Genomic DNA, 20,580 nt, shown 5'->3' with positions numbered 1-20,580 from the left:
ACATTAACAAAATCAAACAAATAGTCCTATATATTCAATAATAATTAGTTAATTAATTAATATTGGTTACAAAGTTATCGATATTTGCATATACATACACTTGCCAATATAATATATTATAACTGATAGTTTTGGAAATAAATTTGATCCCATCGCTATCTATGTAATTACTCCCCACTATTACTTTCAGTATTGAGAAAGTGTAATTATATCCTGACTTTCCTCAAGTATCAAGTTTGTATCATATGAGGCAATGGTACAGCGTCAAAATTCTTGAGCCTCCATTAATTTACTTCATTTTGCTGACAACAAATGGCCATATTACGGACGGCATGACTTAACCAGTAAAATAAACATCATCTCTTCAAAAAAAGTATCAATTACGCAATCAATCAATTACAAAATTCAATAATATTATAATTGAAATTTCCTGTGCAATGGAGTTGAGCGCAATATATACCGGTAACTAATTTTTCGCTTTCTATATCTCTTTGTTACATATAAAAGAGGGATCTTACCATAATTATCATCAATTTATCAATGGCCTTAAGTAATAATTGGCAAATTTAAGTGATTCAATGTTCAACGATTGTGATAACTGTATCCACTAATCGGTTGAAGATATGTAGTTTCGATCATTTTATTTATGTGGTAAAGCTATGGTAGTTCCCTAAAACCCTTCAGCATGTTACTAAAGGACACTTTCATCTATCGAATAATAGGAAAAAGGTTACTACTCAGCTAAGTTGATATCAATTGTAGATCAATATTCCTTTCGGAGTTGGGCTAGTGTTGTCTTTAGGCAATAATAGGATAAAATAATGACGAATCGGTACTTAACCGTTTATATATATAAAGTTCAAGAAATAGCCCATTATCAAATATCATACAGTCTATTTTATCGTAATTTTAATTAGTGTTTTAAATCTTAACTAGATCAATAGGCCATTTCTAATATAGTTCTCTTCCATGTAACAGACGATAGCAGCTAGAAAACATCATAAAAACCATCATATTATAACTATACCTTTCTTAAGTGCACTTGTGAATACAAAGTTAAGTGTTTATAGTGTCTATTTTGAAATTCATTTTTAATCGATACCATTAGATTCGTAAAATTAAATTATACGAGGATATAATCTATATAACGAATCCACTGTATTATTTTATTTTATCGATAGGTTGCACGATGACATATTTACCGTTCTTCCAATAGTCATGCATGCAAGATTGGCAGGATCATGTAAAATTAGAATATTGTTGTCGCATTATTAGGCATCTGCAATCTTACAGTGACAGAGTAAACTTGTTAGCAGCAATCTGCTTTATGTTTTATTTCTCCAGCTTTTGCATGAGGATACTCTGATTGCAACAACAATCTCTAGTAGGATTAATAAAAGACTAAAACTTGCATTTACTCAGCGACTACTGTTCATGCTACTAAAATGGCAATATATTATACCAATAGTTTTACATATCGTTTAGCGGATACGGAATACGTATAATAAGAAAAAAAAACATCTATTCGATACGGTACCTATTGATATCCGTTAAATTATAATTTAAATTTCCGTAATAAAATCTAGAATAGTGCTAAGTAACAAAATGACCACATTTTATTCCATTTTTCTATGTCGTGCATCGCATTTATGATATTGACAAATCTTTCTTTAGTTATTAATCGTAGTAATCTTAGAAATAATCACTTCCGTGATAAAATTATATGATAATGATTAGCTACTATTTTACCATTAATTCCATGCGGCTGTAAGATAAAGTAGACTATTTATTTCAAATAATCACAATGGATCATAACAACGCCTGCCAACAACAATCTCGATATCCTGAGAAAGCAATTTAACGAGTGTTACATCATGTATATACACTGAGTTTAGATAAGTTACAACGATGCTATGATAATCCGTTGGCGTTGTAAAAGTTTTAAAATGGGGCCGACGAAGGTAAGGGGGTGGGGGGAGGAAAGGCGGAGGAGGAGAAGGGAGGGAGATTATTTTGGTTCAAACAATAACATTGGAAATGAGCTATAGTCAACATCATGAATTCTCTATTGAATCAGTATGCAAACATATATCTAAATTAGCTGAATTTATACAAGCAGGTGATTGTTGCTGTTGCGTAACAAATAATATTAAGATATGAAGAGAAATAATTTCTAATTGATAAAGAATTATAGAATAGAAGAGGAGAAAAATAAATAAAAAAATAATAAAATAAAGGAGGATAGAATAGAATAGAAGGAAAGAATAAAATCGGCATTTGTAGCCAAGAGCTATTTGAAGTAGGCAAAAATTAAGCTACTCATTATGTCAATACTGCTATTCAAGGCTTGCACTTTTGCCCTTGGGCAATATTTTATTTAGTGTCAATGCTTTGATCTATATAGAGAAAGGAAAAAATCTTCAAGGCTGTCCTAACCTTTCTTTATGTATTATTTCGATAGTACGATTATGATTGTTATCTTAGGGGGTTATGATCTGGAGATGATCTATCAAATCATAGCTTTAACTAGACATGATTCAGTTGATCTCTTTGCTTTTGTTAGCCATTGCGACAACAAGTCCAAGTATTGACGCCTTGAACTTAATTGTAAAATAAGATGGAGGCGGACATCAATTGGATTAACTGTTGAAAATCGGATTGAAAAAGAAAAGATAGATTGGAATCCTTTCTTATATAAGAGTAATAAAGTTATTTTGTTGTTGTTGTTATTGAAAAAATAAAAAAGTTGGAGTTGGTGCATAATTTCATTTGCACCAGAGCAATTTCCTAAAGTATCTATCTATATTTGCTAGGTACTAGAGAGGGAGAGAATAAAAGCTAGAGAGTGTTATTCTATCATGGCTACTAAAAAATGATCCACTCTCTATTAGAACAATAATAACGTATATAACCGTATAGAAAGGAAGGCTCCAATTTACTCAAAATCAAGGTACGAGTCGTCTAGCAGTAGGATAAACTAGTAGAATAACAGTGATTGCATAGGTTAATAGTATTCGAAAATTTATCATCAAGCACTATTTTGATGTATAGTTTAATATTTATATGTGTGTAATGTATGTCGCGTCAAGGCGTCTATATTTGCCTGTTGAAATTAGATGAAGAAATAATTCAAGTAGCATGAGGAGATGAAAAAATGGAAGCTACTGAAACGATTGGATTGTAAAGTAGTAAGCAAATCGTTGGCGACAATAGGTTAAGGTGTGCTTTTTGACATGTAATTGTCATAATGTTGTCACACTGGGCGCTAGACATGTGCCAATCAATTTAATCAATTCAATCTGAATTGTAATTTAATTCTTTATTGATAGTGTTGAAATTTTATCCCCTTTTCTTTCCATCCAAATCATCATAACTATAGTCATGATTATTAATGTATTCTTTGCAAGAGGATAGCGATTATTAGATGATTGTTGCAATGATACATCTACTGTTTGACCACTTCCGACTCGATTGCATTTTCCTTGTCTACATTATTTGAAATTTTTTTTTTTCAATTCAAGGAAGTATCTTTTTGAGTTAATTAACTTGGCTTTCAATAAGTTAGCAAAATGATACATGGTAGTTTATTAAACTAGATGTAAAATAGTGCAATAACACATCAGATAAAATGTAGAATTGGAAAGGTTGTTGAATCCAATATAATAAAGAGTGGAAAAATTAAAATCCCAAAAATTAGTCAATTGTCAGAATACACCTAGCCTATTATTTCAACAAAGCTAAATCACTCCATAGAATAGTAATCCATAAGACCTTATAATTGAATAGCACGTAGATCGGAGCCAATATTCCGTTCCAGGTTAAGATAAAAAAAAATAAGAAATAACTGAAAATGATCTTCATATTATCTTCAAGTCATATTTTTCTTCCAACAACGTCTATATAAATAAAAATACCCCCTGTTTTTTATCGCTATTTTTATTTTCTTTCTTATTTAACATTATCAATAACCATCAGGATATCATTCTAAGAGAATAAAGATGATAGAAAATCAAAAAAATTACTGTTTCAAGAAATAATAGCCGTAGCCATTGAGGTCTATTTATATAAAGAGAGAGAGAGAGAGTAATGTATACGAGCTGAAAATCATTCCTCCCCCCGTTGCAGTATTTTCCTTTCAGAGGTGTCTATATCAATGTTGTAAAGTTGTAACATTTGAACAACGCTTGAAAATATTGTAAGTGGCCTACAACCAATGACTGATATGATCGGCTAGCATGTGATGGTAATAACATGACAAAAAAGTAACAAGATCCACCCATTTAATTAATTGAATGCAAGTCAAGGAGATCATCTTGTAGTCAACAATAGGCCATCGATCATTTTCTATTCTTTCCATCACTTTACTATTCTAATACTTTTCTATGACAAGCAAGTTATAGTTTACGTTTTGCTTTATTTCAACGCCAAGCATGTACAGAAGTTAGACAGTAGATTAGATAGAGAGAAAAATAGGTTAAAATTACAATTTCTTTAGATCTGTTGTCTTGTTGTTACTCAAACATTTGTCCTAGTAGACAATCTTCAATCTCTCCATCTGTCTCTTGAATAATACTGCTAACTAGTAGACTACTGTTTTATTCTTTCTCTCTCTCTCGGCTATCATTTTAATATTAATTTTCTGCGCCTTCTTTCTCTCACTTTCGGCCCTGTTTATCTACATTATCACTTCTCCATCGACGTTAGTAGTCCATTTTCTTATCCCATTTTTTTTCCTGCAACATAGTCATCAAAGCAATCAAAACAAAATTGACCGTCGAGTTCGAAAAGGGTAAGTTAGACAACGTGCTTCGATTAGGATAAAATATTTTTCTACCTCTTGAACGCTTGATTCTTTACTTAATAATCTGTTCCAATGAGAAAGAATTCATTTTATTCTACAACTATCGATCGATATCGATAGAGCAATGACCATCAAGACAAAATTATTTTTTCAATCCTAGGACGCAATTTGTCTCATGTCAATTTAGCAATGAACAATCACATAACACTATTATAACTTTATCTCTTGATCCAACAATAGGCCGGATATTCCACTTGCAAAATGGATGCTCCTGATCATATTACTGGACTTGGTGGTCAAATTCCAATTCAAACGACTCCTAGTTCTACAAGTGATGCAATTTCTGAAACTGGAGGATCTTACAACGATGATACGGTAATGTCCAATAAGACAAATTACTTTATCAAACAAGGTCTAGACCAATTTCAGACCTGCTCAATTTACTTGTCTAGCTATAACTTGATATATTCTATATCACAATAACAATCGAATCTTTCAAGTTAGATATTTTAAAGTACTTTTAAAATAAAATGACGGTTGTTACGCGCAAGAGAATAACCGTTGATAGGCCAGGCCTTACCAAAGCTATTTCCATTCTAGCCCTTTTCCAACAAGACAGAAGTAAAGTCACTCCTGTTAAATTAAATTGTAGTCGGTATCAATTATTTCTAAACTACGAGCGTATCCTTTTTTTTTGGCAGTATTTGATTAGATGATAATTAAGTTGATGTACAAGGTGTGACGGGTAGCAATCATGACATAGTAGAGGAGGGAAGATGAAGATGATGACATTCTTGATGACTAATTATGAAATACGAGTTGAATTGGGCGATTCTCTCATCTATTTTGCTTTCCCCCAAATTTTGACACTATAATAACATTCAATGCAAATTAATTCCTACTATCAATCCATTGATCTATCTTTAATTGAATTGATCGATCATTTCAACTTGTTTCACTTTAGAGTTTGCATTCATGTTTATCAAAAATTACGGTTCAATTTATTAGTCATCGATAATTTGATAGTCAATCCATCGATCAATCTATACTTTTTACTTGCTATCATCTATTTAATAATGATTATGGTATACCGACAACGAGCAAACATTGTCTTGTGTTTAGTTATCGCCCTCCATCTCAATCAGACAAGTTATAACAAAGAAAAAGAACTTTGCAACTAGTTCTAATTTTATCCATCCCTCCTATCAACTCTTATCTAAATCCATTCCATAACTAAAGCAATCCCTTGCTGAAAGAGTGTAGTTAAAAGTGACAAACAGGGGATACTAGCAAGACCGGTTGTCATCATTACGGTAGATTGATCAACCAACAGCTCCTCTTCATTTTCCCCTCCCGTCTACAAGACTAATCAAGGAGATGTTGTCATATCCATTTGCAGTACGTTGTCAAAAGATTAGTCCTTGACATGGAAAGAAAAAAATCATACAGTTCAATCATGAAATAGAATGCTAAAGTGATTCGTAGCCTAGCTTAACGATAATTTCATCAGTTGAAAATTTTTTGACATCACCTTCAAGATGTTAAAAAATAATATTTCTATTAAGGATAGGACAACTGAAAATAGAAAATTCAACTTTTGCAACTTTTTATTTTCCAATCTTACTTGATTTGTTCATTAGGATTAATCTTTCTAGACTATCTTAGTGAACCTTAATATCATTCAATAACCCTCACTATGAAGACATAGCAATCAGTCTAAAAGGAGATTTGATCACCATTCGTAGAATCGATTTTGCATCTATTTCAGCCATGTTGATTATTCCTGACCAACTAAAGTCGTTTACTGTCATTGTATAATTATTTATACTTTACAGTTTGCATAATATTAAATTTATCCAATGATGGCATTGTCAACTCATGATTTAAGTCTGCCAATACCTCCTGACTAGAATAGTTTGGGGTTCTTTTATCCCTCATTTACTTGATATAAGCTATGAAATAGTTGCCGTACTCTCTCCATTTCATAAACGATCTCTATAACATGAACAAGATGATTGAGCGATTTACTCTAAATCTTTTTTTTCTCCCTTCTTACCTCATTTATTGACCACTCATCATTTTGTTCTACCATTACTTTTTTCTTTACTTTTTTAATTCTTACCACCACTCATGAAATAGAAATATTCTTCCATGGTTACAATCCCTATTATTCCCAAAATAGGAGGGCTAGTTGAAATGGATTCATATACGAGTATTACCCTATCATCAGACCCTATTCTTATTTATTTCATATTTACCTTGGCTAGGGATAGTTAGTCGATAAGATAGCCACTTTGCATCTTGTATTTTATTGTTGTTTTGAACTAGCTAGCATTGGCTAGACTTCATTAAACTCTAATCATGATAAAAATTGATTTTGAGTCCAATTGGTAAATTAATTATATATAACCCAGTAGTTGATTACTCCCAAGTCAAGTATTATCGGTTAAGTTGATAAGTGCATTTGGATAGACATCGTGAGTGATGGAGCATGATTTGAGACAATAAATAATGTCTTGACTATTATAATAAGAATTTAAACCCTTTGAGAAAAAAAAATGACAAATTAATCATTAATTTATAGAACATCTCGTATTCTTTTGATTCAATTGGATTCGTTCAATCGAATTAGAGTCAATGTATAAATAGCAAACCAAATCATTGAAAATAGCCCTTGGCAATGAAATACTCGTCCTATCCCAATAGTGCAAATTATTGGCGACTAATGTCTCGAAATAAGCTTGCTTGAATACCGCTTAATAGATCAATCTACGTTGTAGTACTCAATTCTTAATGAAAGAATTGAACTATTCTAGCTATACAACTCGATGTAGCTATCATAATTTGTGTCTCCAAGTTAGTCATCAATGCTGTCGACTTTACAGTTGGCTGCAAGTAAATTGCATTACTCAATCCTTGAACAAAGATGAAAAATTAAATGCAACTGTTGTAGCTATAAAACTAGATACAGTTATCATTCGTTCCGTTGATATTTCCATAGCAATCATTTTCATCACTGACCAAAGATGGGAAATTAAATGGAAATACTACTCCAATGGTAGAAATAGATACATCTATCGATATTAATGCATCAAAGCTTGTATTCATGCCGTCGAGTTGACAATCGATATCAAGTGGAGGTATTTACCCCAAAAATAATTAAAAAATTGTCAAGGGAATTCTAGTTGTAAAAATCAATACGCCCCCCATCATGACTTCTACCTAAGTTTGCTATAATGCCGTCTCATGTTTTCTTGTGGCAAGAATCATCAACTCATTTCTATAGTATTTTCCTTCTCTTTTCCAAATATGCAATGACTTGTAACGACTACTTAATCCCCTAACCCTCTCTATTCCATTCTCATTAATAAAATTATCGAAGTGGAAGAGACTAGCAAGACACACTAATGTTATTCGAAAATAGGACATGATATTGTGTCATCTCAGGTTACGACATTGTACGATAGTAGACTGTAAGATACATTTTCTTATCCCTTTTCTATTCTTAATTTTTTAATTATAAAGTTGAAGATAGATGATATGGAAATTGAAATAACTCATTATGACAGAAGGATAATCGCGTAACTTTGTATATTATTGCTCATTCGTTAGACTTGTCAATGGACTCATAGACTTCTAGATCTAGGAATTTATAATAATTGTGAACATTGATGACATAGAGAATAAAAAAATTCATCATATTAGAGGGATAATCGCATAACTTAGTAAGTTATTGCTAGTTCGTTGAACTCATTAATAGAACATAGATGACATTGAAAGTAGATTTACTCATCATAACAGAAGGATAATCGCGTAACTTCGTATGTTACTGCTAGTTAGTTGAACTCGTCCATGGAACCACCGGCTTGCAGATTATAGACTTCTAGATCTAGAAGTCCGTAATGAAACCATAGTGACTTGGAAAGTAGAATAAATTATCATAACAAGGATAATGGCGTACTTGGTTTGCTATTGCTAGTTAGTTGAACTCGTTAATGCAAGTATAGACTTGTACATCATGGACTACTAGATCTGGAAATCCATGACGAAATCATACCAGAAGGAAAATTGCTTAGCTTCGTAGCTGTTGCTAGCTAAGCTAAACTCGTTCTTAATACATTGCCGATTACATCGAAGCTATTCAAGAGTAGGATTTAAAGTTAGCATTCGCTAACAGTGGATTCAATAGGATCGGTGAAAAGCCTATGACAGGGGGCTTAATGTTTACTATTTAGACTAATAGTAGTCAATATCCCCTACAGTTTGTTGATTGCTATTATTGTACTCGAATATGAAGAGGAGATAAGAATCTTCCAACAGATGGAATAGTCTGCGCTGAAAAAGATGGATAAAAGTATAGGAAGCCATTTGAAAGATAGAAATCAAGTCTCAATAGGCTGCTTCTACTGCCTTGTCAAACTTTGCTAGTTTAAATTAGCTTTGCGAGTCAATTTCGATGTCGAATAATAACCATGAACTGATAAATAACGAATACTGATCTTCTTAAAGTCCGTTGAATCATCAAAGCGAAGATAGCGTTTACGATAATATTGACAATATAACCTCCAATTATTCAATAACAATACTACTTGAATAGATGTTTTTCCATCCTCAATTTTCATAATGATTTAGAGATGTTTACAACTGGTCATGAGCTTTCATTGCATGATATTCAGCAGCGTAGTCAAGCCGGCTGAAGTCGATATCTTCTTTAGGGCTATTGCTGACGATATTCTTTTCAATTCACAATATACCGTCCAATTTTAATAGCAGTAGGACTAGAATAGACGTTTAGCCTAATTTTGAGAATTGATCCTTGAATTTTAGTAGCAGTTGAACTAGAATGGACGTTTACCCTCATTTCGATAATATACCTTCCATTGCTAAAAGCAGTAGAACCACTATAGAATAGATGTTTACCTTAATTTTAAGAATATACCCTCCAATTTTAGTACTAGGAGGACACAAATGGACATTTTTCTTCTCTAAATTTTGATGCTTATTTAACAATATGGACAACGAGCGGCAATCATGACTACTATAACTCAAAATAATAGTAGAACTTGAATGGACTTTTATCCTAGCTTTGATACCGTGTTTTAGTCGTCATAGGACTGGAAAATTACCCCAATTTCGATAATATATTCTTGTTATTAAGGAATATTAACAACAAATTGAGAGCTAGAGCAATGATCAATAGCGCGTAGGATAATGTAGGTCTTATTCTCTGCAAATACTTTAACAAATTCGTTGAACTCATGTAGTTATTTTTTCTACAATAAATATTGATATCCTTACAGAGATTAGCAATTGACTGGCTTGAGAGTAGCAAATTGATCATCTCTAAAGGCGGCAAAGGTCAACATCTTTCATAATAATATTGACAATACACTTGATTTCGATATTTTATTCATTGCCTTCAAATGTTTCATTTTTACCCTAATATTTGGCCTCTGATTTCAATAGTAGTACAACTTATATTTTTCCATCCCGTAACCATATTACTAACGGATTCATAGCGGTAAAGCGACCATCTTGAGCGATATGAAATATCTATCATGATAGTATCAATCCTTTTTTCTTATTTGGATAGATTAATCACCGTGTTTTGAATGATTTATTTCTTCCTTAATACTGAGTCCTATACTCTCTGACTTCAATAGTGGTTGAACTTGTATTTCTTCCGCCATAAATCTTGATACACATTCGGAAATGCTTGATGATCGACTCATAGCAGTCAATAGATCATTTCAAAGGATTCAAAGGTCAATATTTTCCGCGATGATATTGACAATATTCTTTTAATAGCAGAAGAAATTGACTGAATATTGATTTCAAGGTTAATTTCAGACAGAATATTTTTATTCCTATTCAGTAGTCATTGATTAAACATATTATTTGTTGCCCTAAACCTTGATATTCCATTCAGAATAAAAATAGCACTAAAAATGACTCATCTTTAACGATGTATTTAAGGAGGCAAAAGTCAATATCGTTCACGGTAATATTGACAATATCCTCTGCATTTTGGAAAATAGTGGAAGTTAAATTGACGTTTTGTTTTCTTCCTATGGACCATTGTAATATCACGATGAAGCTTATTTTGATGATTTTTCCCATCGAATGCTTGTATAATCATTTTCCCTGATTGTAAAATTGTTAACTTAATTGAAACTATCAGAATCATTTGATGGACAGTGAAAACGAAGGTGATTGCAGCAACCTGCAGTTTCACCAGTTGTCGACTTGTTAGGATATTAGATATTTGTAGATGTACCTATTCCTGCCCTTCTTAACGTGCAATCCATGCTAATTGAGAAATAAATTCACATCGATCACAATAGTTCTCTTATTCTATTACAATCGTCCAGATAGCATTACTTTTCCTTCTACTGATCAGAAAATCAAGCTTAGAAGAAAGTGTAACTGCTATTCTTGATATGTAATCCATGGCAATTGAGCAATAAATATTCTACAATCGCAATAATTCTCAGGATAGAATGATTACTTTTCCTTTTACTAATTCGGAAATTGAGCATATAAGTAAGCGTACTTCTTTGTTCATGCCAACTTAGCAATAAATATTTGTCAATCGCAATAGTTCTCAGGATAGAATGGTTACTTTTCTTTCTACTCATCATGAAATTAAACTTACAGTAGTTGTTAGCGTATTTTTTTTTTTTATGTCAATTCAGCAATAATGATCCATCGATCATAATAGTTCTCAGGATAGAATGATTATTTTTCATTTTACGATTCGGGAAATTGAACTTAGAAGTGAACGTTTTTGTTCATTCAATGGTAAACATCAGTTATTTTTGACTCATCTGCAGCTGATGATCTGCTTGATATTAAATCAATCTCGCCGCAAGTAAAATGATTCAAGTTTAAAATACTTTCCCCTAGATATCAAAATAACTTATTATTACTCCTATTCTTAATACCAATCCTTGAAATAAGAAAGACCCTCACTTAATGTAATGGTCCTCTTAAGACAAAAGTTTTGTCCTTGTCTACTATCGTAATCAACAAACTAAAGTGCAGAGGGAAATTGATTTTCTACACTCCATTGCTCTCATCATAACATGGCCATGACTCCCTTCTTTCCTACTTAATAAATTAACCCTAGCAGTAATCATCTTGTAGTCATTACGAACATCATTATTCGGTAAGGAAGTAGGTTAAACAATAGATGGATAGTAGCTCTACTTTAAGCCATTTTAAGTAAATTCATCTTAATTCAATCATGGCAACAGTAGCCTCAATTTGCTAGGCTATTCAGTAAGTTGGCCAAGTGTTAGTTCTAGCAACGATATTGTACAATTTTTAATTTAATCCTGACAGTGGATTCCATATGTTATTATTTAATCAATTGTCATCAATAACAATCAAAATAGTCAATCAAATCCATTACTTTCCATTTCAATACTTGAGAGTATTTTAAAATTTTTTGTTAATCCGTAGCAGCTGTTTTACATCTTTTCATCTGGATAGCTAAACTATTTTATTACAATACTAAAGGTATTGATTTGAATATCTCTATCCTAACCAACGTGAAAATAGTCCATGTTCTGTCGAGAATTTGAAGAGAAAATGTTGAAAGATTCATTCGATACTTTTCAACATATTTGTATCTTGCTTTTTACAGATATTGTCTCTATAAAATGATAATATATCCATAATCGAAATTAAAAATTGTTATGTTGATGGGCGATTTTATACTCTAGCGATTTACAAGTCATCAAATATCAAAGAATGAATTGATTTTGTATAAAAGTAGAAAAAAAATGATGACATTTCCTTTAATTATTGGATACAATCCCTTTCAAAAATCACATTTAATTGTTTGATGATCATCTCAGTTATAGCATATTAGACAACTTAAACGACGCAACTGAATGATATAGCCATGGTAATAAAATGACATCAATCTGATTATAACAGCATTAGTCTAATTATATTGTTGTTAACGTCAAATTTTTGAACGGTAAATGCTAATCACTAGTCGTAATTCGGAAGGTATAGATAGGTATTACCAGGGCAATTTCTCCGATATCGAACGCTAAAACGATCCTATCTATTCTACTAACTATAAATATCGCTTGATAAAGGGCATAACATGAATTACTTTCCAATCGTAATGATGATGTTTATTCTAAAATTGATCGCATCGGTTTTGAATATCTTCATTTCACTAGTTATGTTATAGCCTCGAGATACACAAACGATAATGGATCTGTACTGCTAGGTATAAAAATATCGATATTGAGCTTTTCAAAAATAATCATTTTAGTTTACAAGCAACAGAATTTCCGTATCAAGCTTCCAGAATATCAATTAATGTTTACCAACCATAAAATTCTATATTGAGCCTTTCAAGGATAATCAATTTATATTATAAAATATAAATTCTGGATTAACCTTATCACCTGATATTAGCTATGATAGCGATCAAGATCTAGTCATCATGTTCCCTCAATATCATTCAACTCCCAACAACAAATTCTGTAATCAATTTATCGAATATTATTTTAACTAATAGTATAACTATCAAACCATATTTTCTCCATTCTCTTGCTATTTCTCAAACATCTAAATCCTACATTCAAGTAATATGACATAGGATGATACTAACGATCTTCATGATGCCGTCAATATAGCGAATAGATTATTAATCGTAAACTACTGTATAAATACGTTCAATTTAGTACGATAAATAAATTACTAATTCTATCTACCTTCTCTTCCCTCTGTTATGATATTAATAGTTGCTTAATGAACTAACAACTCATGCTCATCATCATCGTCATCCACTGGGAAGACTTAATGAATACTGTGCTGGCTGTGGTCGTAGTATCATGGATCAAGAATATCTGGGTATTCAAAAAACCGACAAAAAATGGCACATACAATGTTTGCGATGCTATGACTGCAATGAACCATTAGATAAAGATCAAAGTTGCTATGTTAAGCAAGGCAACATCTTTTGTAGGACCGATTATTTCAAGTAGGTGTCTAAGTAATTGTAATCATGGCAATACTCATAACGTAGACATAGCTAATCAATGTCACAACTGCTATTAAATTGATTTCCTATACTTTTTTTGTCTTTTAAAGTATTTTATCAGAGTCTCCCCTCTTATTATTTTTTCAATTTCCATCCTGTCTGCCGTTTTATTCTTTGAATGCCCATTGAAAACTTTTTATTTTTTACATGTCATTTTGTCAAGTAGTCGATTAACTTTCTTGTCCATTATCTATCCATATTAATCTTTCAATACATCCAATCCACTGTTACAATACATGTTCCTTTTCTTTCAATTGCAAATACATCATCTAATTTCGTCATAAGGGAATTTCTTTCTTTCTTTCGTATGAATGCTCAATTCAGTTTAATCAAAATAGAAAGTAATCTTGCAATAGAAGGATAGATTGTTTTGATATAGACAGAGAACATGTAAATCCCTCTCAAAAAGCAATAGAAGAAATACTGATTTCATTCCTAGACACCATTGAATAATTTTATTTAAATTTACAACTTTGAACAGCGATCTTCTTAAATCTCATACAACATTTGTATAGAATACGAGAAATTGTATTAGTTATATACGATTTCTTGTCTGAGGAAATAGCTCTTGATGTTATAGTTTGTGGTATTTAGGCTATGATTTTATATATTTTCGATCAGTCCTTATTTTATCACTCTAATTTCATAATAATTCTAGATTAAAATTGATATTGCCTCCTTATTACAGGCGAAATTTAGTGATAGATAAACATATGCATTTATAAAAGAGGAAAAACAATCGTTATATCAATTGATATTATAGTCTGTATTTTTAATCTAACAAATTTTTATTCTTATAATATACATTACCGTACCCATCTATTCTTACTTTTACTCTTCTTTACCTCTAAAATTTGAGGTTAAAAAGTAATATTGCTCAAAAATAATGAAGATACTTAACGATAGATAAATATACTGTCCTATTTTTATAGGGAAATATAAATTATTTTATTGATTGGTGTTATATTTTACAATTTCAGTTAGAAAGAGTTCCATTTAACACATTATCGACCACTTCTTCCTTTATGAATCTTAGTTTATAATAATTTTACGTTAAATAACATTACTGTCCAGTAATTCATGAAAATATGATAGATAAAAGTATCTAGCGAGAAAGAAATAGTTTCCATACAAGATATTGTCTATCACTTCTTCCTTTATAAGTCTTAGTTTATAAGAATTCTACGTTAAATAATAATACTATCCAGTAATATATAAAAAAATATGATAGATGAATATATCTACTGAGAGAGAAATAGCTTCCATGTAACACATTGACTATCGGTTTTACTTTATAAGTCTTAGTTTATAAAAATTCTCCCTTAAATAACAACACGGTCCATTAATTCACGAAAAATACGATAGATAAATATATCTACCAAGAAAGAAACAGCATCCATGTAAAACATTGTTCATCAGTTCTTCCTTTATAAATCTTAGTTCATAATAATTCTACGTTAAATAACAATACTGTCCAATAATTCACGAAAAAATATGGTAGATAAATGTATATACCGAGGAAGAAATAGCTTCCATGTAACACATTATCTATCAGTTCTTATATATGTCTTCGTTTATAAAAATTCTATGTTAAATAACAATACTGTCCAGTAATTCATAAAAACATGTGATAGATAAGTTAACTTCCTAATTTAATAGAGAGATCAGCGACAGATGAATAGTCGAGTTTAAGAACTAGTTTCATCAAAATGTTTTTCTGCATTCAATCGACCGTGTAAAAGTATTCTATATGGACACTCTAATTACTTTCTGCTCACACTTTTATGGATTTTTTAAATGAAATTTATACCATCGTGCTATCCAGATATTTACTAACAGTTTATTTCGGTATTTTGCTATCACTAACTCTCATAGTCTAAAACAGTTTAATTTTTCCATATCCCATGATGTTTAGATCTCAAATAGAGTTCTGTAGATGACATCTATTGTTTTGTTTGATCCCAAATTCAATTTCCGTTTTCAACTCGGTAGCTACAGAATCCACTCTAATTCATTGATGTTGAATTTTCGTAATATTTTTCCCTTTACTAAACGATCTAGGTAATCAACGTAGCAAAATTACTGATTTATTGATAGTTCATGTAGATTATGAATAATATACTATAGTCTTATCCATTTTTGTACAACAGCCTATGGGCTTATCATAGCAGTTTGATGAGGTAGCAAGTCAGATCAGTAGAAATACTGAAAGCAGGTTGTTTCTACGTACGCGTATATTCTAGTTCTTCCCTCGCCATTTTCCTAAATATTCTCATCCTTAAATGAGTGTGACTGCCAAGTATTAGATACAAACTGTCTAGTGAAGATATCTAAATTTATGAGGATTTGAGCTAGGTATATAGATTGTCTAAGACTCATCAAATTTTTTTGTAAATAACTTTATCGACATTCGACAATGATTAATATTTTATTGACAATAGCAACTGTAGACATTGATTAAAACTTTGAGTTTAGCTTGTAAAACATGTTGTAGCTTAAAGTTGTATCTAGAATTGGTCTTATAAGTATAATTTATAGCTTAATAGCTTAATAACAGCAATAATATCTTGACGTCATGATCTATCATGCTAAGTTAATTCAGATTTTATTTTAATAATGTTGTCTACTTAGTTCTTTGATTTTCGCCATTTACAGACCAATAATTGATATTAACCTCGGATAGACTTCAACCATGCCATCTATTACTTATTCTCTTGACTAATAGATTCAGCTATATTTAATCATTACCGCAAAAACTTTAAGACACTAATACCATGCCATCGAATCCGTCATCCTGTTACTGTTATGGTAGATATTAGCTGTTGGACCCTTAACTAGTAGCTCAGAGATAAAGGAATCCTTTCTCAAAATAACTACAATTCCTCTTTGTTCTTCTATTCCAGTTTTTCTGTATACTTAAAATGATAATGAATAACACTGAAATCGATCCTATAGATTTCTTTCCACAACCATATGACAACAATAACAAGATAACTGTGTTTTCGTACCGTTAGCTTTTGCTTTGAAGGTCCAAAGTCAAAAGGAGACAATGTTTTTTCTTGTTATATAGGCACCTTTTGTATTATAAAATTTAGAGATTGATACTTTACGTATAAACAATTCCCATATTACAGATTCACTAAAGAATTCATGGATAGTTGTAGAACAGCCAATTATGTAGCGAAATTTTATAGGTTATATTCAGACATGTGGAGACTCCTATATTACTTGATCATTCTTTTGCGGCTATATACAAATTCATACGATTGAGTTGATGTTCGTGTATCGAAAGTATGTTTTAGAGATGGTATTATAGCTCTAAAATATCTATACTCATAACATAAACTATCAATATCTACAGGTAAAAGTATTCTATGTCATACCAGAGATCTAAACCTAACAAAAGTTATAGCTATAGTTTAAATTTACGGACTATAATGAGACTATTAAATAGAACTTAGGACCACTTTACAAACATAAAATTTTTGAGCAGCTAAAATAATATATACTAGTTTTATTTTACATAACTAATTCCAGTTCTGATTTATTAAAACCAATAAATTAGCTAATTTAGATCCCTTTTTTTCATTGCTTTAAAGACTTTATGAATGCATATTTAATAAATTATATAATACTCTATTAAAATTGATTTCTATTTCCATACCTGGCTCTAATGTGATCATATTGATCTTCGCTGAAACTATAATTCCTGATCAATATATTAATCAATGTATCCTCTTATTATATATATGATCTGCCTTTGATCAATCCTACAACCTGGCTCTTCATCACCTGAAATGATGGTCGTTATAGCCGTTTTGGTAGCATCAAATGTCCAACTTGTAATTCTGGTATATCACCTAAAGAACATGTTATGAAAGCAAGAGAGTATGCTTATCATTGTTCTTGCTTTATTTGCCACACATGTAATAGATTGTTAAAAACAGGCGAAGAATTTGCAATGAGAGGATGCAAATTATATTGCAAAGAGCATTTTCAATCTATTACTAGCGATCATCGGCACTCACATCATTCTAATAAAGATAATTCAGGAGAAAATCATGATAGCTCTAATTCAAGTCCTGATTATGGTAACCATCATATAAATAGTAATCCAAGCATCAACGGAAAAGGTAAGATATTGTCGGTTGAGTGGGCAAGAGCTGAGAATAGCGCTGCCTATCTTGAAACTATTCTTACATAGCATACTTTGTTAACTGTCATAGTAAAACCGTATAACCGATAAAATGTAGCGAGATAATATGCTTGTATACAGTGCATGTATCAGCCACAAAGTTGGACTACTGAAATTTCTACAATGTACTAAATAAGTTATTTCCTTCTGTACAAAATAGCTCCAAATGATAATTTTTGTAATGAATATTAGCGAACATATTAGCATGTATGTAGTCTTTAGAACCAAAACGATGCGGTACTAGCAGATTCCCTGAATTTATATTGGTATTTTAATTTGGATGAAATATTAATAAATTTTGTAATTTCTTAAAAATAAAATAAAAGTTAATTCTTAGTATAGATAATTACTGTATAGCTTTAATAGTATTAAATTAATTAATATATCAGACACTTACCAGTTCAGTTCAGAAGCATCATACCGTACTAGTATCACATTTACTAAATTTTCGTGTAAGACTACGTAGTAATATTTAGCTTTGTAAATTAATTGAATGAATAAATAATTTGCAAAGTTTAAGTACTTATCGGTGTTCAATACTAATCATTAGATTACCGTAAGTATTAGAGCAATGAATACATACTATAACTAATAGTGAATAGTATTTCAGCGCGTATAAAGAGTATAATTGTTATAGTAATATTATACTAGCCAATTATTCAGATTTATATAGTATTTTTAGCTTGATAAAACAATAATAAGCTCAGCACTCTCTTACGAAATTAAAGATATTTAATTATTAGTATAGATTAATTATGGTATTTATAATAATCACTTGAGTAAATAATACTAGTAAACGCTATTATCTCAGTTTAAAAACATGGCATAGTAGTAATATTTCCCTCTAATTTTAGATTTACGAGTACTAATAGTTTGATATCTTATTTATCACATAAATTAATACTATTCTAATAATTTCAATACTTGTCTACGTTTAAAAGTCATTAGTAATTTAACTAGTCATTTATATCATCAATTTCATGCCGTATGCTGATAAACGCGTTAAATCTAAACTAAATGCACTAAACAAGATAAGTAATAGGAAAATCTGCCCAATACTTATGTTTCTCAATTGCGACGGCACAATAATTATGATCTTTAACGAATTCAATATAACTCATGATATATATATATATATTATTCATTTAATCAGGCCACGACAAGGACGACGACGATTTCGGTAAAATGGTATTAGATGACATTACTGATGAACATGGGAGATCGAAACGTATAAGAACATCATTTAAACAACCTCAGTTACGAACTATGAAAACTTATTTTGCTCTTAATCATAACCCAGATAGTAAAGATCTAAAGCAATTATCAATAAAGACAGGATTAAACAAGCGTGTATTACAAGTTTGGTTTCAGAATGCCCGAGCTAAATATCGTCGATCAATACAGCAAGTAGATAAGACTAATTCAACCAATTCCAATGGTTTGAATCTTGTTGTCTAATAGATAGATGGACTCTTAATCATAAGTCTATATTAATATTATTGTTATTAATATTCTTACTATTATATATATATTACTAGTATGATTACTAATTATTAAATGAATAATGTTATTATTAATAATATTATTATTGCTCTTGCATTATTACAGTCATAACTATTCTTTATTATTAATACTATATCTTACGATTTTATAATCCAATGTACTATATTCAAGAATAGCTCAAATAGAAGGTATAAACGCAATTTTACTTAAAAATATTGTAAAAACGTTATTTCTAGACTGCACATTCGATATTTATTATCTATGTTTTCAATCCACTATTATTATATTATTGTAGTTACTCGGTAGTAAATTGCTATAGCAGGATTGTAATTAATTCTTTTTGCCTTATTTGTAATATTTTAAATACTGTAGTATCGATCGTATTATGTTCATTTTCTACAGTTACTTGTATATTCCGCTAGAATATCTTACGTGTATGTAATTTATTGCCTTAGTATTGGGCAATCAAAGCTGTAAATATAGCCATAACGTGGATGGTATCTTTCTACTACTGTGCTTCAAGTTATATTGGTCTTGCACTATCTTCTTTGGTCGATTTTCTAATTTTTATACCATCATCACTACCGTCTGTCCAAAAATTCAGTTCCTAATAGGCAACACATCTATATGATTATTATGCCACTTGCTACAAATTTTATTCATTTAAACTGGCTTTAAAAGCAGTTTACAAGAAAATAATTTAACATCTACTACCATGCTTGTTAAAAATCATTCATATGAAGTATCCTTTCAATAATGGCATGTTAGATATATCAACTAGTACTTCTTGGATCATCTACTTCTGCGCTAGAATTGCTGGTTAGCTCATAGACGGTATATTAAAGGAGCTTTAATGAAAATAATGAGAGACATTAGCTACTACAAGCAATTAATCTTTGATACTTGTGTTCACATCAATGAATATATTGTAAAAATCGTTTCCAATGTTGAATTATAAATGTAGTTGTATAATGCTATCATACTCCTAACGTGTTTTTGGCTACAAGTGATATT

General features: G+C 30.8%; 1 protein-coding gene across 1 annotated transcript; it reads left to right on the top strand.

Annotated features, from left to right (window-relative positions):
* Positions 1-13,635: 13,635 nt before the first annotated feature.
* TRIADDRAFT_14836 (uncharacterized protein) lies at positions 13,636-19,464 on the top strand (the record flags this gene model as incomplete). Its single annotated transcript, XM_002109946.1, has 3 exons — positions 13,636-13,808; positions 17,682-17,947; positions 19,259-19,464. Coding segments are annotated over 3 exons (645 nt in total), but the record flags the coding sequence as incomplete, so codon positions are not given.
* Between the last annotated feature and the right edge of the window lie 1,116 nt (positions 19,465-20,580).

The sequence above is a fragment of the Trichoplax adhaerens genome, genomic scaffold (assembly GCF_000150275.1).
Source record: "Trichoplax adhaerens TRIADscaffold_2 genomic scaffold, whole genome shotgun sequence".
NCBI lineage: Eukaryota > Metazoa > Placozoa > Uniplacotomia > Trichoplacea > Trichoplacidae > Trichoplax > Trichoplax adhaerens.
The sequence above is the reverse complement of the archived record's forward strand: the minus strand, read 5'-3'. Positions and strand labels throughout refer to the sequence as shown.